General features: G+C 38.9%; 1 protein-coding gene across 4 annotated transcripts in view; it reads right to left on the reverse strand.

The window, feature by feature from the left end:
• Positions 1 to 1,739: 1,739 nt before the first annotated feature.
• Positions 1,740 to 25,005, reverse strand: part of CEP63 (centrosomal protein 63) — a 40,378-nt gene continuing 17,112 nt past the window's right edge. For 3 of the 4 annotated variants that reach the window (XM_081106541.1, XM_081106540.1, XM_081106542.1), the window contains 12 exons: positions 24,715 to 24,810; positions 23,777 to 23,899; positions 21,322 to 21,435; positions 16,248 to 16,481; positions 15,867 to 16,006; positions 14,946 to 15,080; positions 11,995 to 12,109; positions 11,115 to 11,312; positions 9,634 to 9,720; positions 5,163 to 5,368; positions 3,896 to 4,175; positions 1,741 to 2,121 (listed from right to left, as the gene is read on the reverse strand). In XM_081106541.1, coding sequence (XP_080962667.1) covers positions 1,963 to 2,121; positions 3,896 to 4,175; positions 5,163 to 5,368; positions 9,634 to 9,720; positions 11,115 to 11,312; positions 11,995 to 12,109; positions 14,946 to 15,080; positions 15,867 to 16,006; positions 16,248 to 16,481; positions 21,322 to 21,435; positions 23,777 to 23,899; positions 24,715 to 24,810 — 1,887 coding nt within the window. In that variant the 3' untranslated portion in view covers positions 1,741 to 1,962. Of the gene's footprint in view, positions 2,122 to 3,895; positions 4,176 to 5,162; positions 5,369 to 9,383; positions 9,521 to 9,633; positions 9,721 to 11,114; positions 11,313 to 11,994; positions 12,110 to 14,945; positions 15,081 to 15,866; positions 16,007 to 16,247; positions 16,482 to 21,321; positions 21,436 to 23,776; positions 23,900 to 24,714; positions 24,811 to 25,005 lie in introns of all 4 variants that reach the window. The other variant, XR_013996818.1, reaches the window with a different exon arrangement.

Genomic DNA, 25,005 nt, shown 5'->3' on the forward strand with positions numbered 1-25,005 from the left:
CTGTGAGTGCAGAGCTGAGAGGAGAAAACACCAATCACGGGCCAGGTGAGAGGGATTCCAGGTAAACAGCAAGCACGGGCCCTCACAGGTGAAGCTGGCTGCAGTCAGGAAACAGCAAGAAAGCCAGCGTGGCTGGAGCAGGAAAGATGATGGGGTGGGTGAAGGGGCCTGTGGGCTGTGGCAAGCAGTTCGGGTCTATCCTGAGTGCAGTCAGGACCCTTTGAAGGGTTTCAAGGGAGGGAGCGGTGACACTGCTCATTTCCATTTCTAAGGGATAACTCTGAAGGCTGAGAAGAATGAATTATTGGGGCCAGAGGTAGGAGTAATAGCAGTTAGAAGGCTCCTGCCAGAATCTAAGTGAGAGATGGGTTAGCCTGGGTCAGGGTGATGGCAGTGGAGAAGAAACAGTGTTTTGATCTGAGATAGATTTTTGGAGGCAGCACTGACAGGGCCTCCCAAAGGTTTGGATATGGAGGTGTGAGTGAGGCAGGGATTAAGGACAACTTCTAGCAACTGGCAAACAGGACACCGTCCTGGCATGGAATATTGTGAGAATGCAGAGATGCTCATCCGACATTCAGGTGCAGATGGTCCATAAGCAGGCATCTCAGACAGCAGCTCTGCGGAGAGTTCCACATTAGTTTTTAAGGTAGGAGTCACTGGCCTGTAGATGGTAGTCAAAGCTTGAGGCTCGAATGGAATATTCTAGGGGAGTATGCTGAGTGAGAAAGCCCATGTCTTGGTCCAGGGTAGAGGGGGGACTTTAGATGAGGAAAAGCCAGAAAACTACAACGAGATGGAGTGGCCAGTGAAATAGGAGGGGAACCAGGAGTGTAAGGTCATAGAGGCCGGGAAACAAAGAGGGAGAAGCAACTGTGTGAAATAATGCTCAGGGACCAACTAGATCCCTGGGGACCTCAAGGGCAAGAAAGCAGCTTCCTGGTGGGGATGGGGTGGAGCTGGAGGATCAAGAAGAAAGTGGGAGGTGAGGTGCACATAGTCACTGCAGACATGAGTGAAGAGGAGCAACTATGTGGAGCAGGAGACAGGGAGGCATGAGGTGTTCTAAAGGAGCACTCCCAGGGTGTTCACATGCCGACAGGAAAGCGCCACTGGAGAGGGGACCACAGCAGCCGTCCTTGAGCTGGCGGGCACGCTGCGGGTCACCTTGTCTCTAACTGCACATCCTACCTCTCTGCTCATCTACTTCCTATGATCCTCACAGGCTGCCACCCTTCAGGGCCCCAAGCCTGGCATCCTGCTCCTCTCCACTCCCTCCTTGGTAGATCTTATCAGGTGGATCTTATCAACTCTTCAAGGTTTCAAATCCCTCCCGCACATTGAGATCTTTGTCTCCCACTTGATCCTCTTAGAAATGAGATGTTTCCATGGGATGGTCCATGGGCAGCACTCACTAGAACCAACCCATCTCTCCCTCCACCTCTCTCTCGTACTGTGCCCTGAGCAAGAGGCCTTCCTGTCAAAGTGCTTTAACCCCTTTATATTCCTCCAGCCCACCCTGCACATGACCAGCCCCACTGGCTAGTAAGCAGCAAAACCAACACATCAATCAGATCAGTGTGACTAAATCCATACTCCTACCTACTTCCCTCAAAGATGTTCTTGTAGTTACTTGATTTTCAACACGTACCAGAACATCTCTATTTTAGCCTATAGCTAGTCACAGTCAAGTCAGCAAGAGAAGGTACCACTTTACGATAATAAACATAAATGAGAAACAAGTCTAGCAAAGTGGTTTATTCTTACAAAAGTTAGTTGCTGGGAAAGGTCCTTCAAAACAGACCATGCGGTGGAAATGCCTTGGAGAAGGATCCGTCTTTCAGATCTCTTCACAACAGCGCTACAGTTTGTATATCTCCATGTTAAAGAGCTACTACTTCAGGTGACAGTAACTCTTGTGTGTCTGTTTTTATTTCCAAGTCTGTGATTTTCCTGAAGAAGCTACTTTAAAGTTGTGAATTGTCTCACTGTCTTTTCACTCTCTCTTTTCAGTTCTTCAATGTGGGCGTCCAGACGCTCGAGTATATGATGAGACCGAAGTTCCTCCTCCTCCAAAAACCTTGTAGCTATTGAACCCAGGGGAGACACAGGCGAGGTACACTAGAGGAGAAGCAGATTTTTGACATACATAAGTGGAATAATCTGTTTCTAAGACACGTTCTGCATGATATTTTCTAACTAGCAATATTAAGAGGTGATTTTTAAAAGAACATTTCTTCCTCTTAGTAGATTGTTTTTGTTTTTATCCTAATGACAAGAATATTTCTAAAAAATAGTTCTGCAAAAATTAGCAGATTTCTTCCGTTCTGACCCAAATTGTGTAAGTATAAAGTGTTATATAAGATGTTAATTGCTGGTCCGAAGAATGTCTCATTTTAGACTTGTACACCCTCTTTACCCCAAAAGAAAATACACTAATGCCTGTTATTCAAACCCACTTTAAACTCTGAATATGTTACTTTCACTTTATAGAACAGAATATCTACCTGTAATATCTTAGACACTAGTTAAAACCAATTATTTTTGCCTCCTCCAAAATTTCTGTCCGCAGTGCCTTGTTTGACCCCTTGGGCTCAGTGATAGTTCAGAGCTCAGACTTTAGAAAGGAAGCACAGGCCACACGCCATAGAGCTTCATCTGCAACAGCTGTTTTCTATAAAGTCACCTCAAGCAATTGCATTGGCGAATACAGAATCACTTCCCCTGGGGAAACACACACACACCTCATACGGATTATCAGGCTAAAAACAACTGATCCTGGTAGAGTCTACTTTCATTTTACAAAATGAGCTCAGAAGTGGTTAGGGACTTGCTGGAGGCCAGCCCACTAAGGATGCCAGTGCTGGGACTCAAACCCTGCTCCCTGGGCCCGAGCTTCCTGCTACCGTGCGCTGCAGGGAGAGCTGAAGCAAGGGGGCGGGGCTGCCGTGGCCACCTCAGCTGGGAATGTGCAAGTCAGTTCACTCAGATTTGTCACAGCTCTGTTCCGGTCCACGAGTGAGGTGGCAGAACTACTATTGACTGGGGTTTACAAATATTTTAAGCAAGGAGGCAAATTCACAAATACCGAATCTGTGACTAATGAGACGGACCGTATTCCCTAGTGGTCTGAGGTAACATTCTATAATCAAACACACTGATATTGCTGAAGTCAAATGCTAATGGGACAAAGAAAACCACATTACATCAATTCAGGTCAGGTTTTAGTGCCTAGTAGGTTCTGCTGCCAAACTCGGTAAGAAAGTTAGGTTTCAGGACTGTTTTGGACTTCAGAATTACATAGAGGTGAAGTGGGGATTTGTTTTGAAACCAATGATGGGAATGAATGGGCCGAGGCCAGTGCTTCAGTACAGAAGGCAAAAAACGATGCCAGCATTTGCCCAGTGTCAGAGGGCAGCCTCTGCCGGCAGGGCCACTACTGTGTGGCTCTGACACGTCAGATGCAATTCCTTCCTCCACCCCTGCCCACCCCCTCGCCCTTTCCAACAGGTCCTTTTTCCTGCTTCACTGTCTGTCTCAGGACTATCCTGCCATCCAGAGGTATTCCTTAAACCAACAGTTCCAATACAAACTGACCCTCTCTAAAAAAGAAAGGAAGGGAATTTCCAATTAGGGTAAAACCAAATGAATATCTAGAACTTATATTTCAGAATGAAGATGTACTGTGCAAAGTAATCATGGCTGAATGTGTCTTCATAAGCAAAACTGTCAGACAGAAATACATGAGAATAATAAACGGTATTAGGACTTAAGATAGAGAACCAGTAAGAAACAAAACAAAATGAAAACATATCACACTATTCCCCTTTAAAATAAAAGATAAAATCAAACTAAGTAACCTTAATAAACTAAGAAGATCAGGAAGTTTCCATACCGAACACATAGATGCCTCTCGGTCATTTACACTCTCAGAGATAGTGTCAGAAAAAAGGACTTCACTTGAATCTAGCACTGAAGGCAACGAGTGGGCTTTGTACAGAAAGGTGGAAGGCACAGAGCTGCAGGAGCTGGAAGGGCTCAGGTGAGAGCTCACAGGGCTGAGGGCCCTGGCCACGGGCCCTACCCTATCTGGCGCGTGTCCTCGTGCAGAATGAAGACCTGCTTTGTAGTGCTCAGTGTTCACTCCATCATGCCTGTGCTGGCCATGGGATGGCCTGGATAGCAGATTAGGAAACAAAAGTGAAAATTGGAGCAATTTTTCTCATTTAAAACAGAAATGTTGTAGGAAGTTCACTTAAAATAGAGGGCTAATTAGATAAGGCTGTAAAATAAGCAGGTGTTTTCACTCATTCAGGTTCCAAATGCCCAAGCCCCACTGCCAGGCCCCTGCCCTTACACACTTACAACATAGCAAGGAAGGCAAGCAAGTTGCCCGAGTACCTAGTGTGGTTAGTGCCAGGACAAGGGGAGGTACTGTGTACATAAGAAGGGCACCTAGCCTTGGCCAAGTGGCTCAGTTGGTTGGAGCGTCATCCCGTACACCAAAAGGTGGTGGGTTTAATTCTTGGTCAGGGCACATACCTAGGTTTCAGGTTTGATCCCCAGTCAGGTCACGTGCAGGAGGCAACCAATCAATGTTTTTCTCTCTCATCGATGTTTCTTTTCCTCTCTCTCTCTCTCAAAAAAAACAAAACAAAACAAAACAAAAAACAAAAAAACATATCCTCAGGTGAGGATTGAAAAAAAAAAAGAAAGCACCTACCCTCCTCTGGGATGAAGGAGGGTTAGAGCAATGAAGGTGCCAGCAAAGGCTTTGGGGAAGAAAATATGTAAACCATGTAGAAAGGCCGGAAGCAGGTGGTTTTCATTGAAGGCTGACTTATGGTAACAGCTTATAACTAACCAAAAATACAAAGCAAGCTTTTCCTAAAAAGCCAACTTATGGGGCAAGTGGGGCTGGGGAGGTAGGTGGCAGGCAACATGAAAGGCTCAGGGGAAGAAGGATGCTGTTTATACCTATGGGAGCGCTCTATAACCCCCTCCATGTTTTAACCTGACAGTAGCCTTACTTGTGCACTCTGTATTTCAGATTTAAACATACAGCCCTTTGAAGATTTAATATCTGTAAGTCAGAATTCTCAAAGAAATGAGAATTATATCACAATGATAAACATTTTTAATAGATTGTGAAGAAATGTTACTTGAACTCTGCATTCTTGAACCCAGGTGTTCTGTTGTGTGTCGGTTTTAAAAGCATGTCATGGTTTTTTTGGCACATCTGAGTAGAAATCTCCAGCTTAGATTGGGTATCCATCAAATCTTTCTGTAGTTGCTGGTTTTCAGACACCAATTTATTTAATGCCTCAATATAATTCTCCTGGAGGTCTGCTAGTGAAATCCCTTTTGCCTAATAAAAAAGAATACTAGAGTCACTTAATTTGTATAAGAATACTTGTGATCTGTGATATCCCTGCAGTGGAAAATTACTTTCTTTTTAGTTGTAACTAGTTCATCTATACCTTTTCCCTGGAAAAAGTGAAGATTTTCTTTTGGCTCTCTTGAGACTACCAGAGAAAAGGGTTCTGTTTCTTGCAGTAAATGGATGCACACTTGGAGCACAATGGGCTTTCCTGCTGTGTCAGGAATATGCACAGGTAGAGGAAGGCTCAGAGCTAGCAGGGAGGAAAGCTCCAGATGAGAATCAGAAACAGAAAAAACAAGATAGCAGTCATGGGTTCCTCAAGAAAGAGGTTGGCTCTCACTGGTTTGGCTGGAAAGAGCATCAGCCTGTGGACTGAAGAGTCCTGGGTTCGATTCCGGTCAAGGGCACATGCCAGGATTGTGGGCTCGATCCCCAGAAGGGGGCGTGCAGGAGGCAGCCAATCAATGATTCTCTCTCACATCACTGATGTTCCTATCTCTCCCTCCCTCTCCCTTCCTCTCTGGAATCAATAAAAATACATTAAAAAAGAAAGAGAAGGTTGAATAGCCCTGGAACTCTTGTGGAAGAATATTGAGAACAAAGAGACAGACGGAAAGAAAGAAATTAAACACAAGTTTCCAAAAAGGAATTCTGGCCAGCAGGGACAACTTTTAAATAAATACTCTTTAGCCTTAGATATTTTTATATAACATTGGCACCTAATCTTGTGTGTGAAATATATTTGTATATGATAAAGCAGCACTCAACTACAAACTGGGAATTACTACTCTGATCTGGTCTGAGTTTTGATCATAAATGTTATTGCCTGGCAACACAGTACCTGCATGGGGGGGGGGGGGGAAGTGTTTGGACTATTTTTTTTTTTCTGATGACAAAATATTTCCATTAGCAGTCTGAAAAATTACGGTAATCTCTGGAGTTTGATACAATGTTTAGCTTGGTCTTTTCTGTAAAGAATTTTTTGAAAATAAACTGATCAAGAGTGGTTTGACATACAGAATTTACCTAACTAAAGCATAAACTTTAAAATACAACCTTTTATCTATCTGTGTACCACTAGTGACAATAAGTTACAAAATCTTTCAATAAATTATCAATGCCAGTTAAATTCCACCCCCTAAAAGAATTTGCAGAACACAGGATTTAAACTTCATACTATTGTCAAAACTGCAAACTTAAAACTATTTTAAGACGTGGCAAATAATTTACTTACCAGAGTTATTGTTTTCATTAAGGTAACTGATTTACTAAAAGAGTCATTTAACCCTGGTCAGTGTGGCCAGTTAGCTGGAGCATTGGCCCATGCACATAAGGGTCGCAGGTTTGATTCCTGGTCCAGGCTCACACGGGAGGCAACCAATCAATGTTTCGATCTTTCTCCCTTTCTCTTCCTCTCTCTCTAAAATCAATAAAAATCTATCCTTGGATGAGGATTAAAAAAAAAAATAGGCCCTGGCCAGTGTGGCTCAGTTGCTTGGGCATCGTCCCACATGCCCAAAGGTTGCCAGTTTGATTCTTGGTCTGGGTTGCAGGCTCAGTCACCGGTAGGGGGTATGCAGGAGGCAGATGCTTCATGTTTTGCTCTCACATAGATGTTTCTCTCTCAAATTCAATAAAAAAATCTTTAAAAAATAGTTATTTAACCCAAACATTCATTTGTAAAAGCAATTCTGCCTTCCTAGGTGGTAAAATACAAAAAGACACTTTGTAATAAATATTCTTAATATGTACAACATATTCCCACTGTGTGTAACCTCAAAACCAGAGGGAATTTAAACTGTGACAGCACTGTCACCACCTGAGTCTGATGTCATCAAATATACTTTTTTTAAAAAAAGATAATGTTAGCCTTTGCCAGGCATCTTTTTAAGTTTTCCCAAATTTTATTTTATTAACAACAATTGCAGATAAGTGAACATAAAAGGCAATGTAAAAACTGCGGCAAGCACACACCTGGCTGCATAAAGAAAGGGCGGTACTACCACTGTTCGGTGGAGGTCTCAGAGAAGCAGAGCTGAACAGAAGCTCGGGTCATAGTCAGGCTTAAGCGCCCCTGAGAGTTCCCAACTCATATGTGAACAGGTCCTCACTGCATGAGAGAAGATCCTATCAATCAGTTATTGCCAACTCCTGGGCCTTCTGAAGATTCTGTGTTATAACCCAGTAAGCTCTGGGCTCTCTCCACGGCTAGCTGAGTACTGGCTTTATCGGGGCATATAAAGTCATTTCCATCCCTCCCTTCATCTTCCCCCGCACAAGATATTTAGCTCTTGTCTCCTTTCCTATTTTTACCATCTTGTTAAGTTCGTGCTTTAAAGTAATTCGTTTTAGAGGGCTAGGAGGAGGGAGCAAGATTAGAGGCATATTTTCATCTGCTACCTTAAGTGGCAGCATAATATTTCATAGTATAGGAAGCCACAAATTAACCATCCCTCTATAGATTAACATTTAGTTTATTTCACATTTTTGGGTATTGCAAACAACAATAAAATGACCAATTCTGCACATTTGCTCCTATAGGATGGGTACTTTGGGAATGAAAACTGATAGGACCTTTCTGGGGAATTATTTAGCAATAACTATCAAATTCAGAAAGGCACATGACTTGGGATCCCATTCCTGGTGCGGGCTCATACGGGAGGCAACAAATCGATATATAGGCTATATATATTTATAAGTTTGATGGATGTTGCTAAATTGCCTCCTAGAAAGGCTTCATCAATTCACTTTCTCATTATCAGAGCATGAAAGGGCCCTGCTTCCCTGTGTGTTTGCCAACACTGGCTATATTAATTAGTATGTAAACATCAGTGTCAATCCAATAAGCAATAGGATATTTATTTATTTTGTTTTGATTATTAGGGAGGTTGAACAGCTCTCCTTTTTTCTGGATTTTTGTATTCTATGAATTATCTATTTATGTCCTTTGATCATTTTTCTACTGAATTATCTTTTATTATCTTTGTATGAAATCCTTATATATTAATATTTTATGTTAACCATCTGTCTGTTTATAGATTCTTTTCCCCAGTCTATTAGTCTTTTATTTTAATGGGATCTTTTGCCGCCCAGAAATTTTACATTTTTATTTTGTAAAATTCCTTACACTGTAAATTCTTTATGGTTTCATGATGTTAAGAGAATCTTACCCTCCCGAAAGATTATAAAAATAGTTCCCCATATTTTCTTTTAGTTGAAATAAAGTGGTCATCTAGTGTGTTGCACTTCCTCCCACCCAGCCCCCATAATCCATAATTGTGAAATTAGAACTACATGAGAGCAAATAGGGGTATTGAGTAACTATGCATCTTTGGAGGCATGTATTCTCTTGGAAGTACAGGAAAAAAAAGGATTTCTATAGTCCTTGAGTGTTTGACCTATATTAAAAAAAAGATGGGTTAGAATAGATGGGTCATTTTGCAAGTTATAAGAATTTATAACAAAATAGTTAAGAGCATTAACATTTTATAACTCACTGTTAGTTAATCATGCTCTGTCTGGTTTCATAGGAGCTGGTACACATTTCTTATCTCCCCACTAGACTATTCTCAATCTCAAGCTTTGGTGGGGAAGGTCTGGCCCGCGGACCCTATAGGGCCCACGAAATCATTTGGTCTGGCCCTACCAAGGCATTGGGGTAAGTTAATTAAATGTTTGATCAAATATAGCAGGCTAATTTTTATGTTGATAATTTTATATGGCCTATGAATGATGTTATAAATATCCAAATGGCCCTTGGAAGAAAAAAGGCTCCCGACCCCTGTCTTAAAAAGAAGAATCCTCTTATTCGTCCTTGTGTCATCATCTAGTAAAATGATTTGAACATAAAAGATTTAGAATATCTGATTAAATTAATTCCTTCTTATAGAAATATAATTAAAACTAAATTATTAACAAGATGATATGCTTTATAATGAAAATATATTGTGAACATAATAACTATAATAATAACAGCATCTAACACTTTTTGTGTACTTACTAAATGCCAAGCACTATGCTAAATCCTTTATATACATATATGTATTTTAACACGTGCATAATATCAAAGGTATCTTCCAGTTGCTGGAGGAGAGAATCAAGTTTGGCTCACTTCCATCACTATATTTGAGCAGGTTTCTGCAGAAAGATCATTCCATATTTGATCTTAGCTCTCTTTACAATATCAATATTTACAAAGTGACTTCTTTAAAGGCTTGGGTAGCAGAAAACTCAAGTTTCTATTTATGTACCTCATGCAAACCCACTTCCAGTTTCATCACCATTTCAGAAAGATGACGATTTTCTAACTTGAGTGACTCCAGCTGATTCAAAATCTCCTGAGAAGGAAAAAGCAGAAAACACGAATACACAGAAATAACAAATCAAGTACATCTTACACAATGTTTTCACGTGTAATTTTCATTAGGTGAAGTTACATTCTTCATTAATATTTAAATATTTTCTTAAAATATTTTTAAAGGTGTCTCAAGATGAATCAACATATATGTAATTAAAATATTATTTTAAGAAGATCAGTCAATTCACTAGCAGAGCTCTAACCCTCCCTGTGTTAGCCTCCTTTGATTGGGCTTCTACCTCCAACATTGCATGCACTGCATTCTTTTCATAAAATAATACCTTATTTTCAGTCCTCATTCTCCTCAGCTTTTCTACTCGACCAAAAAGTCCTGCCTTCCTTGGCTTCCTGCTTCCTAAGTGAAACTTTCCTTCCTTATTGCTGCTTTTTTTTTTTTAGCTCCATGCCAACACCGTTTTTACCCTAAATGAGTAATGTCCTAAGTTTGGTTCAAGTCTCTGCCCCTCATACTCTATGCTTTCTCGTTATAATCACTAAGTCTCTCAGGATGTTTCAAATGCCAGCTTCATGCAAAGACTTCCACAGCTAAATGTCTCATCCTGATTTTAATCTTGAACTCCAGGCCCTCTGTGGAATTGACTATTAGCAATTTCCATGTGAAAGTCCAGCCTTCATCACAAGCCAAATGTGCCAAACCAATGTCCCCTCTACCAGCTTCCCTGTTTTGTATACCTTTCATACAAATTCATTATCCTCCCCCAAACTGCTTGCTATCTTTTCTCTATTTCACCAAGAAGCATCACTTTCCACTCAGTTGCCCAAGCTGGAATCCAGTGACATCTTTCTTTAACTCACCCCCAACCCACACCACCCCACCCCCATCCAATCAAAAACAAAGCCAGATATCTCCAGAATTCAACCCTTTCCCTCTACCTCCCTTGCCCACTGCTCAGGCCACCATTCTACTATTAGAACTGCATCTGGGTGGTCTCTTTGCCTCTTTGCTTCTTCCACACGATGACCACAGAGATCTTTTATCTTTCTTGAAGCCATTCTCTACTGACAACACTCAAGGTGACACTCCAACTCTTAAGCATGACTGACGGGACCCTTCAGGAGCTAGCCCCTGCTTTCCAGTCCCCTCCACTGTCACTTGCCCCACTTGTACTCTAGTCTGTCACGGAGAACATGTCATACTCTCACCACACCCACAGCAACAGCCTCCTCACTTGTCTGTCAAGTCTCACCTCCCCACCAGTCATCCCTAGAATGCTCATTACCCAGCATATTCTCAGCTCAAAGCAAGTGTCTAATAAAAATTTACTGAATTAAATACCATGGAAATTATAATTTTAATAAATTCACTCTTCAAAAACAAACTTCAAGTAAAATGAGGTTTTGTTGGAGTGTCACCTTGTGCTCTACTGCTTGCTCCTCTGCCTTTTGTATCTCTGCTTTGAGTCGCTTTTCCATGTCAGAGGAAGAACTTTTGGCAGAAGCAATAGTGACATCTCGCTGATGTAACTCCCGGGTTAACTGGGAGATTTCCATCTTCATTCCTTCGAGTGCAGAACTGTAACTCTGGTCAGCCTGCAAAATCTGTTCTTTCAACTACAAAGAAACAGAAAGGAAAGCATAAAATATTAAGAGAAAGCATATAGATTGAAAAATATATTAATAGTTAAAATAATATGGTAATTTTTACCTTACTTTAAGACATGAATTATTTCCTAGCTTAAATCTGCAGAAAATTAGCAATTTACCAGGTTGCATATCTGTACCGAAGGTCAGCTAGTTCTACCCACAATCACTTATATCTCAAAACAGGACAGATACAACTGTCCCTCCTATTCAAACACTGAGAACCAGTATCAAAGCCTATGCACACATTACTTAGAGGACAGCACCTGGGACCTTCGTTCTTTAGTTAGCTACCAAGCTAAAAATTTTGCTTCCATGGTTTTCTGGTCCATAGACGATAATAGAAAGATAAGAAGAGAAGGGCTAGAAGTAACCTCAAAGAAGTAGTAAAAATCTGAGTCAACAAACAGGACAGCCAGGGCCCATTACTGCAGACACAAACTGGTCTGCACACCTCAACAGCTAACAAGAATATTAACTACAGTCAGCACAGAGAAGCGACATATCCATAACTACCATCTACTCCTGAATAGCAAGTGGCCCCTTAGACTACATTTTTCTCTTATTAAAAATAACTCCTACAACCTCCGAAACCCAGAACTCAATCCATAAGTACAAACAACTTGGCGATCCCACGCATGCAGATTTTTACCTTCTTAATCTCTGCCCTGTACTCATTGTTATGTACTTCCATCTTCTTCAATTCTTCATATTTTTCCATTAGTTCTTGGCTCAGCTGTTTACATGTTGTACTCACAGATTCCAAGCTGTATGACAAAAATAGGATCACATATATAAAACAAAACCCTGAAACCCACCAACTGAAGTATCTAAATTACCTTTTTGATGTCCAAGACATGTTCACAAACATCACCTCCCACCCCAAATTAAAACTCATTTCCAATTTCCTTATCACCTGAGGCAGCTAAATCCAATTCAAACTTTTGGTGATACTTTTTTTTTTTTAGAGTTGGAAGGTATGGGGAGAGACAGAGAAACATAGATGGGAGGGAGACACATCGATTGATTGCCTCCTGCACACACCCGAACCAGGGCCAGGGATCGAGCCTGCAATTGAGGTATGTGCCCTTGACCGAAATCAAACCCTGCACCCTTCAATCCGCTGGCTGATGCTCTATCCACTGAGCTAAATCGGCCAGGGCTGGAAATACTTTTGATTTCTGTATTTACCTATAATCTTTCCTTCTGCTTAAAATGTAACTGGTTACAACATGCTAAAGATTGTAGCTAATTTTCCTTTTCTGGCTGTACAGGAGCTGCCATCATACTCTAAATCCTCTCTACACTTAATTACAATGCTATTCTACACACAGCTGTCAGAAAAATCTTCTTTAGCGTTCCAAACTGTCACCCTTACTTAAGAATCAATCCCTTATCAGGTATAGGAACCTCATGGGCACCATACCTCTCTTACCTCACTGCACATTTCTACTAATAAAATCTTTTTCCTTCTGAGTCAACAGGCTTCCCCTCTGCTGTGTGCCCTTTGCTGCACCTGACTTCCTGTCTCTGCACAGACCATCCCCTTGACCACGAAGTAGCTTCCCCTGCTGCCTGGCAATGGATGGTCAGCATCCTTTCAAGAACCAGACCAGCGTTTTCCTGGTCATTTCCCTAATCACCTTAAATGTAGTCTACTTTCCATTTCTATAGCTTGAATGTGTAAATTTTCTACCTTAAATCTACTACTTTATTTTTTAAATATATTTTTATTGATTTCGGAGAGGAAGAGAGAAGGAGAGAGATAAAAATATCAATGATGAAAAAGAATTGGCTACCTCCTGCATGCCCCCTACTGGGGACCGGACTTAAATCTACTATTTTAAATTGCTCTCAGGTCCTTTAATGTGTATATTTTGTCTCTCAAACTACAACTTCTATGATTAAAATAATGTTTTTTATTCTTATTTTCCTCTGGCTTTGCCCACCATCCTCTCAGCACCTGGATCGTTGGTTCCAGACTGTTCAATAAATGCTTAGTAACTACCTAGAGTGTTCCAGCAACACAGCCAGCTTATCAGATACGCTATCATTTAAAAAATCTTTAAAATTCAACAATACAAAACAATTATTTAAGTCCCTCCAATTAAGTAATATTTTATTCAGACTGAACAACACAAACTATCTAAAAGGGTTCCTTTTTTTCTAGTTGCCTTTAGATACCAAAAAAAAAAAATTTTAAATCCAGTGTTTGAGTACTGAACACTGGTGTTTGTATCCATTAGTTTCAGTTTTACCTATTTCTGAAAATCCTAGAGTGCTCACTTATTTGGTACTTGGTCTGTCAAACACTGAGTTGGAGAGATCAGAGACACCTTGTCCTTTGTGCAGGTGGGGAAGTCGGGGCCTACAGAGGCTAAGTGTCCCAGGTCACCCTGCACATCAGAGTAAGAGGAGAGCGGAGTAAATGCAACAGATTGCTCAGAAACCAATCAATGGAAAAGCTACAGTCAAAATGTCAAATTAGTTCTACTGTCAAAAAGAATAAGATTTCATTTATTTTATTCCATCTAAAGGGTACATAAACACCTCAAGAATGATAACCAGGAATATCTTAAGTATTCCAGGGTGAAATATGAATAAAGTAAAAACTACATGGATATGTGTAGGCATGTATATTTAACATGTAAAGAAAATACTTGGTGGTTTCCAAAAACAGAAATAAAAGTAAAAACAAAAAATGTCTTACTTAAAGATAAACTTAAAAGGGTAAAGCAACAATTTTTTGATGTTTGCCTAAAAGCTAATAGTTTATATATTTTACCTTTTAGATACAGAAAATGTTAGTGTACAAATGACCATGATTCATGTTTAAAATAAAATATCAAACTCTCCCCAGTCAAAAAGTCTAGAGATATGACAAACAAGAGTTCACCAGTGTGACAATGATACAAGTGAGCTGAGCATGGAATGCCACAAGCCAGGATTAAATTAACACCCAGGGAAATGCCAACAGCATTTCAGAACAGAGGGAAGGAACACGCGTGTCCAGTGTGCCTCGCCAAGGCAGTTCCACGAGCTGGCTGGTGGAGAGGAAAGCATAACACAAGGGGCTCCACGTAGGTGGAAGGTGAAGGAGTACTGACAGTCAGCACAGACAGCCCTTTTGAGAATTTGGTTTTGAAAGACAGCAGAGAAATATGGAAATAACTTGACAGGGATATAAGATTAAAGGAAGGTTTAAATTTTCCCCCCAAGATAGGAAATATTAAAGCATATTTTATACCACTGGAAAAATTATTTATCAGAGATGAAGAACTTTATGATGCAAAAGAGAGAAAAACTGTGAACAGTACACAAGCGGACTCTTAGGAGCAGACATGTCACCCATCAATTAAGCCTCTGCAACAGATTATAGGCACAGATGCAGGCAGACTGGTACATTTGGTGGCAGAAAGATTAGGAAATTCTCCTTTAATTGCTTCTGTTTTCTCAAAGAAATAAGAAGTTAGGCCATTTGTGGATGCTAGAGGGAAAAATATTGTGTTTTCACTGACTGTTATATTAGTACTTTATCAATATGATGATCAACACCATTTTTAATGACTTGGCCATTTCTGAAATGTATATACGAGTATCCACCTGCTTTCCAGACGAGTCACCTCTGCCTGCAGAAGCTCCTCACTGGTGTGGGTCAAATCCAGCTGGGAGAGCACGTTGTCTAAGTCCTGATCATGCGTGGTGTATTGTCTTTCAGTCTGAGATTCCTCCAGTGACCTATGGAGAAATACAAGAGGACTATTAAAGGCCTTTTATCTTTGCAAACAAAAATAACATGCAACACGTTCACATTTCCCAACTGTTCTTGGTACTAAAACTCTCTGGGATTCCAGTTTGTCTCCTCTTTAGGAAAAGGACACTGTGGGAGTAAAGAGGCAAGAGATATATTTCTCAAAAATGTTGGCAGCAATTCACTCCTTTCCCAACTGGAACTTGGCCTGATTTTCAAGGGGAAAAGACAAAATAACAAAAATCACTTTGTTGACACTTGATACCTTGAGTCAAAGAAACTAGAAAATGAATACTGGAGAGTCTGGCAAAAACAGAAATGTGCACCAGAGTTCAACCACGCCAAAGGAGCACCGCTGCTTCTATATCTTTCCAATGCAAACTCACAGCAGTAATTCATTTCAGAAATAAAACCAGTTTTAGAATTTTTTTAAAGGGCCATCTCAATAGCTGGCTTATCGATAATAAACAGCTAATAATTATGACCTCATCTACCAAGGAAGGGAGGCCTTCCAAGAGATGTGGCCTATAATTCCTTCCATCTTGGGAGTTTGGTCATGGGTACAGATTGACCAAGCGGTTCCTAACTTTCTAAGCATCATAGTCTTTAGGTTATGGACCCAAATGGAAGGCAGAAAAGACTAACCACACAAAATTTTATAAAAATTTAATTCAGAAATTAAAACTAAGAAAACCCGTAATATAATCAAACACAAATTTATACTAGTAAATATGCAACATTAAAACTGGATTAATATTTAAGATGAAATATACCTTATGACTTCTACTGTCTGTTGAATGTTGGTTGCCCTTAATTTTGCTTGTAGAGTCTCCTTTTGCATTTTTGTCTCATGGATGACATTTTCTTGAGAATGAAGAGTTGCCTTCAACTGTCTCTTTTCTTCCTGCAGAACCTACAAAATACTCAGATAAAAAGTCAGATGTTATTACAATTTTTCTATTTCAAGAGAAAAGGAAACCAGGGAATCAGCCTGTAAGTTCTTTAACAGGCACAATATTAGTAAGACTACCAATATCTGATCCATCAGCTACAGAATAGGGAAGAAGCTAGATTTTTGAAATAGTTCTAGGTTAATTATTCTCTTGAGACATACATACATACATTTCCCCAATTACAGTAATTTTAAAACACACCTCTAACAATTTTTCAGATTCCCTCAATTTTTCTTCTTTTTGCCGCTGCTCTTGTATAACAGTCATATTGGTTCCAACCAAGTCATTGACCCTCATGGTGAGGCGCTCTATTTCCAACTCATTGGCACAGATGGTGTCATTGGCCCGCTCGAGCTTACTGCTCAGGTGCTGAATTTCTGACTGGCGGGACAGCTCCACAGACTCTAATTTCTGTTTCCGGTTGGCAAGCTGAGCCTAGGAACACAGATTAACAATAGGTAAAAGTGAAATGATAAAAGAATAATCAATGAATAAGGAAAACTAAAATGAAACTGAGTTTTACTTTCATAAAAACATGAAGCATCAGCTCATCAAAAATATAACCCATTCATGATATAAGAAAAGCACCATCAAACAAAACAAAAAAAACCTCTCATGATAAAAACTTTCTCTACTTGATAAAGACTATAAAAACTGTACAGCTTCACCATAGAGAATAAAATCAATAATATTGTAATAACTATGCATAGTGTCAGTGGGTACTAGGCTTATTGGGGGGATTACTTGATAAATTATATAAATGTCTAGCCACTATACTATACACCTGGAACTAATAAAAAAATGAATGTCAGCTGTAATTGAAAAATAAAAGAGAATTAAAAAACAAATAAAGAAAGAAAAAAAAGGCAAGGTTGTTTCCTGTCACCACTCCTTTTCAACATCACACTGATGTCCTTGCTAATGCAATAAGGCAAAAAAAAAAAAAAAAAAAAAAAGGAAATAAAAGGTATGCAGATTGGGAAGGAAGGCACAATTATCTTTGTTCACAGATAATATGATCATCTATGTAGAATATCTAAAAGAAATCAACAAAAAGAACTCCTGAAATTAATAAGCAATTATAGCAAGGTTGCAGACACCTGGTTAACATACAAAAGTCAATGACTTTCCTACATACCAACAATGAACATGTGAAATTTGAATTTAAAACATAGTATCATTTATATGAACACCTAAAAATTAAATACTAAGTATAAATCTAACAAAATATGTACAAGGTCTATATGAGAAAAACTATAAAACTCTGATGAATGAAATCAAAGATGATGTGATTTCATAAAATAAATAGGAAGGTATGCCATGTTCACGGATAGGAAGACTCAATATCGTCTGGATGTCAGTTCTTCTCAATGTGAACTGTGAATTCAATCAAGTCCCATCAAGTTACTCTATGGATAGCAACAAACTGATTCTAAAGTCTATATAAAGAGGTAAAGACTAAGACAACAGAAATATCCCAAAAGAAAAATGAGCAAAGGACACAATTTACAAAAGAATGGAAATGGCCATAAGCAGATGAAAAAATGTTCAATCTCATGCATAATTAAAGAAATACAAATTAAAATGAATAATCAGACACCATTGTTTTTTACCCAACAGACTGGCAAAGACAAGCCTAAAGTAGGGAAAATTAAAAGAAGTAATAGTGTCTAATATTGAAAAGTGTGAGAAAATGGATATTCTTAAATATTGCTGGTGAAAGTCTGTATCAATACATCTTTGGAGAGCACTTTGACAATATATGTTAAAATCTTTAAGAATGTACAACTACTCTAATGCAGCAATTTCACTTCTAGGGCCATTTCCTAAGAAAATAAGTAAACATGTACTCCTAAATGTTTATATAAGGATGTTCTCCCAACAATCACTATTTACAAGAGTGGAAAAGTAAAAAACTAAATGTTCTGCAACAAGGGATTGGTTACATAAATTATAGTACATTTAATGGCAGACTGAACTTCTATGCAATTATTAAGACCACATACTTGTTGACATGTCATATTTAAAAAAGAAAATTTTTCAACTTGTGAAAATAAAATACTGTATTATAAAGAGCTTAGCATAGAGTCTGTCACAGAGTAAGCACTCTATGTTTTAAAGTTATGTTTTATAAAAAATTTTCAAAGTACAAATATAGAGAGAATAAGATGATGAACTCCTATGTATTTCATCACCTATCTTCAATAATTACCATTTTGCCATTCTTGGTAAATTTTAAAGTTTCCAACTATTCCTCTCTTGTGATGCATACACATGTTTTTCTACCAAATGTGTATGAATGCAATGTACACTGCATATAAGCATAGGAAAGGTTGGAAGAAATTAACTCCAAAGTATTAACCATAGTAAACCTCTAAAGGATGGAATTATAGCTAACTTTATTTAATTCTCTTTTCATCTACATTTTCTTGTATTTCTAAAATGAACATGTATTATGTAATTTTAATAGCTGACTAAAAGAAAAGAACTCAAGCAAATATATGACTCAAAGTGTGAGAAGGCATTCTGAGCTCCACTTTTAAATGTTAAGAAACATAAGAAAAAAGTTTACATCAAGAATTTTTTTAAATTGGGGAGAAATATGTTGATTTCTAATTATCTAATTTCCCAGATTTTCTATCTCATTGTTCAAAGCGACTCACAAATGAACAAAATGCAATGTGTCAACTTTTACTGGATTCCAATTTGAGCATAGAACTGTAAAAAGGCAGCTGCAGAAATCTGAACACACCGGATATTAAATTACATAAGAAGTTATTATTTATTCTGCTAATGTGATACTGGTATACTAAAAGCATGATTTTTTAAATTCTTTTTGTTGAGAAATAAGACAATGTCTGTTGCAGCATGGATGGAACTGGAGAGCATTATGCTAAGTGAAATAAGCCAGTCGGAGAAAGATAAATACCACATGATCTCACTCATTTGTGGAATATAGAGAACAACATAGACTGATGAACAGGGACAGATCCAAAGACAGAGAAACAGCGATCAGACTATCACTCCCCAGAGGGAAAGCAGGGGAGGGTGGGAGTAAGGGGAAGAGATCAACCAAAGGACTTGTATGCATGCATATAAGCCAAACCAATGGACACGGACAACAGGGGGATGAGAGCATGAGTGGGGGGCGGGGGAGAGGTTGGGGGTTAATGGGGGATGAGGACACATGTGTAATACCTTAACCAATAAAGAAATTAAAGATAAAAAATAATAATAAAGCCAAAAAAGAAAAAGACAATGTCTGTTACAAACTTTGTAATATTCCAGCCTAAAAGTAGGGAAGGCTGAAACAAGAGTAGCAAATGAGTAGTTCAATGGGTACAGAATCTTAGTTTTTTGCACGTTGAAAAAGTTCTAGAGATCTGTTACTCAACAATCTGCATGTAGCTAACAATTCTGTACTGTATACTCTTTAAAATAGTTAAGATGGCAAATTTTAACGTGCTTTTTACCACAATTTTTTTTTTAAATTGGCAAAATGAGAACTATTAATGCTGGATAATGGTACACAGAAGTTTATTTAAAAGTTTGTTTTTCTTAAATGAGGACCATACAGCTCTGCTACATACTGAATCACAGAAAGATTTCATTTGGTTGGTTTGCTAAGGGAGAAAGAGAAATATAAGTAACATGTTTTAACTTAAATAAAAGTATGAGAAGAATAATTCAAATACCCTTAGAAAACAAATTTTGGCTTTTTAAAAAGGCCTATTATTCTAGCCCTAGCTGAATTTTGGTACATAAAAATCTCATTTTTATTGACAATAAAGTTTTAATTATGCAGAGTAATCACAATAGTAATTTGAAAATAAAGGGTCTGCAGTCAATAATAAGTACACTCTATAGATGAATAATTGACAACTATTAAAAGCTCAATTTTTTTTGCCAACCTGAAGGCTACAATTAGAATGTAACGATATCTTATGTGTATTTGTTTAGCGCTTTAGTTCAAGTCAAAAAACTCAGATCTAGACATCTGGGATTTTATTGGCCCATTCTGGTTATGTAGCTTACTGTAGCTTTGAAAATAAATTTCTTTCCTGAGGTTGCTGTGAGTCCCTCCTGCCATTCTCAATGGAGATACTCACAGCAGAGCCATCAGTGGTAGTTTATTGGCAGGCTGATACTTCAGGGGGATAGTCAAAGGCCAATATATTGCCCTAGTCAGTATGGCTCAGTTGGACATTGTCCCATGCACCAGGAGGTTGCCAGTTGATTCTCATCCCATCCCAGTCAAGAGCACATGCCCAGATTTCAGGCAATATCCCCAGGAGGAGGCATGCAGGAGGCAGCAATCGATGTTATGCTCTCTCACATCGATATTTCTCCCTCCCTCTCCCTTCCTCAATAAAAAAAATACATATATTAAAAAAAATTACTGAGACTTGAAGCAGAGAATAAGCAGATTATATTTTATTTTTTTTAAAAAGCTTCCTTCCAGTTCTCTTATTCAGTCTATTCCCTCCTTGTATAAAACAGATAATTACCAATCTCAACAGATTATCATATAAAACAGGTAACATAAAACTATATATTCTAGAGAACTGCATCTAGAAGAGGCATTGGATAGTGTCTAGCACATAATAGATGGTCACAAATATTCATTTCCTTTAATATTTCCCATTATTTTCTTAGTTCTTAATTGAAAAAGCAAACAAACTGAAATTGTCCCAAAAAGAAATATTCCTAAATTGGTGGCTATATTTTGGTTTTGCTTAAGCCATTAGCTCTTCATTAAAAAACAGTTTGTACCAGTGTTCTAAAAAGTGTTTCTGTTGCCACAAAGATACTGCTTGTTATGAGTGTGCACACCAATGCAGTGTGAATACTTAGCACTTGGATTCACAGGGAGACTTGCGGAAGCTTCCAGCTGAGGTACCTCAGCCAAAGTACCCCAGCTACCAGAGTCAGAGCAAGACACAGCCAGCAACAACCAGAACAAGTAAGCCAGAGACACAAAGACAGAAAACAGGGGCAGAAAGAGAAAAGTGGAGGGAGAGGGGTAGAGACCAAGATTAGGAGAATGAATATGAATGTGAGAGTAGAACGAGACTGAGAATGCAAGAAGTTGACAGAGTAAGAGAGCAAGAGAGAGAGCATGAGTGGGGGAAAGGAAGCCAGGGAAGAAGGCAAAGGAGCAAGTGGGCATGAGGACACAGTGGATGTGGGTAAGCACATGCAAATTACATCAAGCCAGTTCTAATTTAATCAAAACCTCTCTGCCTCCCATTCTTTTAAAATGCCTACATCCTACCTGAATGATCTCTGATTGTTCAGCCAGAGCTTTCCTTTGAGCCTCCAGAGACGATACCTGTTGCTGATAAATCAGACGTTGCTTCTCCCAGTCCAGTGATTTTTGACGAAATTCCTGAAGAGGCAATTAAGTACTTAACTTCTAAGTGCTTCCCCTTGTTGTCATACCTCCCAGACTCACTTTTCCTTTAATTTTCCCCCACATCCCTGGGTACACATGCACCTTTCCCCACAGCAGGAGCCCCATTACTCACTTAGCTGATAGGACTGTAGAGTAATACTGAATTCCTTACATACTGTGTGTCTGGATATCTGTGTTTCTAAATTTAACACCCTAATGGTGAAGAGAATGAAACACAGTGGCTAATACTGGTTCATGGAGATTTTCATAGATTTGCTGCCATCTAAAGGCAGTTATAATTTTTTAGTGACTTTTCAGAAAACTCATGCTAAGATAACTAAAATTTCAAAATATGATTACAGATATCCCTTGCTAGCCAAATTCTCTTTTTTTAATCCTCACCTGAGGATATTTTTTTATTGATTTTTAGAAAGAGAGGATGGGAGGAGAGAGAGAGAAACATCAATGTGAGAAAGAAACATTGATCAGCTGCCTCCCATACTCACCCCTATCTGGGATGGAACCACAACTTAGGTATGTGTCCTGACTGGGAATTGAACCCACAACCTTTTGGAATATGGGATGATGTTCCAACCAACTGAGCTACCCAGCCAGGGTGCTATCCAAAGTCTTGATATCCAAACCCAAAATTGAACAGATTCAAATAAATTTCCAGGTAAGTCCTTTGGTAGCCCAATTCTTATTTCTCAGTATCAAAAACTCAGGAACCAAACAGATCCAGATAACACAATATCCTTTCAAATACAAATTTTTACTATCTCAACAGAACAACTGCACAGACTTGAATAACGAGAAATCTGTACCAAATTTATCAGATATGATAACCCAAAGCAAACAGTTTAAAGATAATGATAGATCAATAGTAACTTTGAGTTACATGATCAAGAAAATGAGCCCAATATATATGAAAACAGGGCAAATCAAAGGGAATAAAAACTCAGTCTTTCTATTACTGTCCTCCAGAAGTCTCATGCTAGCTTGGGGTAATTATTGTTAACCAACTGTCAGATCATTGCTCATTCATTCATTCATTCAATCATATATGCCAGGTATAGTTCCAGGTGTTAGGGATACAATAGCTAACAAAACAAACAAAAATCCCAGCCCCACTCAATATGAGAGCAATAGACAATACATTCATTGTATGACTACTGTGGTGGTATGTACATTGGTCGGTGATATAGGCTGATGACATGAAAATCAAAGATGTGGTTTTTGAGGTAGAAAGAAAAGAGATTGGGCAGGAAGTAGTAATGAGGAACTTGGGGGCGGGGGAGCCCAGGTTTCACTGCAGAGGGCCAGAGAGGGAACAGTATCTCTGTAGTCCTCAGATTCTAAGCTCTTCAAATGTACAAAAATATTGAGATGTAGAAGAATATTGAACAGAAACTGCAATTCTAGGACATTGTCCATTGTCATTTAATAGGTTGCTCTGAGTAGAAACATTGTAAGTAATCATACAAAGATATTGCTCAATGTTTCTCACATTAGAATCAGCTCGGGGAGCTGGTTAATATGCAGATTCCTGGGTCCTGTGCCATACTACTGCATCAGCATCTCTGGGAGCCTGAAGAGGGCCCTGGGTGGTTCCTAGGTGCACTAGAGAACCAATGGCAGAGACAGAGGAGGGGGGTGGCAGATTCCAGGGAAAAGGGTGTCAGCCCTGTGCTGCTCCTTCATCTACTCTTGGCAATGTTAGCTCACCACGTCCCTTGAGGACTTCAGGGACTCCATACAATATACAATGAGGTCAGCAAAGAGGGAGGTAAATGGCTTACTATATCTAAATGGAACTGAGGGTAAACAATCTGATACGCAGAGTACTCTGTACAGAACAGCCGTGTGCTTTCAACATTTACTAAGCCCCTCCTCCCATCAGTAAGAAAGACAAGGACACTGCCCCCCAAAGACTGCTAGTAACTGATGGTCAATGTTTCCCAGTATTAGCATTTTGGGTATAGCAATCCTTCCTTTATGGAACAGCTCCCAGCATGTTTAGTGTCCCTGGTCCCTGTCCCCTAATATTAGTTTCACTCCCAGTCATTTTGGCAACCAAAACAATGTCTGCATCCAGTCCCAAATGCCCTTGAAGGGTGGTACTGGCCTGTGGAGAATTACTGGTAGCTAGTAACCCCGTCAACCACAGGGAACCATATGATGATAGGATGTATAGATCACCCCCGACCTTGAAATAGCTTGGCAGCAATCCTGGAAATGGTAGAAAATTGATTTCAGAAACCAATGCTACTAGAAACAGCACTTTACTCCAAGAAGGCTGACAATCACTAAGAAGAAATTATTACCATGAACGTACCTCTATTTTTCCGGTTAACCTCTCAATTTCAGATTGATCTTCCCTGTGATTATTGGTGTTGCCTCTGAAGTCCCTTATTTGCTTTTTCTGTAGTTTTTCATAACTTCTCTTCAGTCTGCCTAACTGTAGACACAGTTATTTCTAGACTTAAAATTTAAGAATTTGTAAACAGTGGTGGTGGAACAAATTGGTATTGTGAAAGCAAGAATAGCACTAAGTAGTACTACTGAAAGTAGAGTAAGAGCATGTTTGCTTTGCAAATTAAAATACAAAACAACTCAAATCTGCATAGAAAACATAAACACTAGAGAAGAAATACATTGAGTCAAAGACAGAATAAAGGGAAAATATTTTTCTTAACAAAACTTTAATTGTTATTACAAAAGCCTTGTACTTAACAGCCCCACAACTCATCCCGCCTCCAAGTAAAAGCAGTGAGGCTGTGGCTCTTGAGCCATTCTCCTGTGGGACACTGATAGTAAGCAGGAGAGAAGTATTTTGGAATTAAGTAAAAGTAATTTTTTCCAATCTGAAGAATAAAATTGAGTTAACAGAATTTTTTTACTTCTCTTATTTATCCCAAAATGCTTCTGAATGTGTCAGATCCTCCATTACTTAAAATCTAGTAACTGATTTAACTCAAAAATAGTATTTAGTATGTTTTTGGTATCAATATGTCACAGTATTATACAAAAATAGCTCTATTTCTTTCAGGTACTCAACTGAGAAACACATTTTAGAATCTCTGTTCTAGGTTGTATCAAACATATAATTAGGCAAGATTCTTTGCCTGGACTTAAGAACAGAAATCAATTCCCGCCCCTGTTCCTCCCATGAAATATATACTTTCCACTTTACAAAGTAAAACTAGCCTGTTCACAAAATTATCAAGGTTAAAGAGACAAAATGATACAACTCCTAACAGAATCAAATCTCACTTCTTCTTGTAGTTTCTTTAACTCCTGCTTATAGTCCATGGCCATCTCCTGCTTGACTTTTTCATGTTCTTCTGCCTGTTGACGCAACATTCCAACCTACAAGCAGACAGGTGGTAGCATTGTTCATTATTAGCATTGAAACAATATCCCTGAAACATAAAAATAGAAAATAACCTTTGTACTTATTTGTAAACACAAATTCTCAATTGTATATGATATTATCCCACTTCTCAGTTAAGTCAAGTATCTAATTACTTAATGATCCATAACACTGCCAAGAAAAATTGAAAA

The sequence above is a fragment of the Myotis nattereri genome (assembly GCF_964212035.1).
Source record: "Myotis nattereri genome assembly, chromosome: 14".
In the NCBI taxonomy this organism is placed as follows: domain Eukaryota; kingdom Metazoa; phylum Chordata; class Mammalia; order Chiroptera; family Vespertilionidae; genus Myotis; species Myotis nattereri.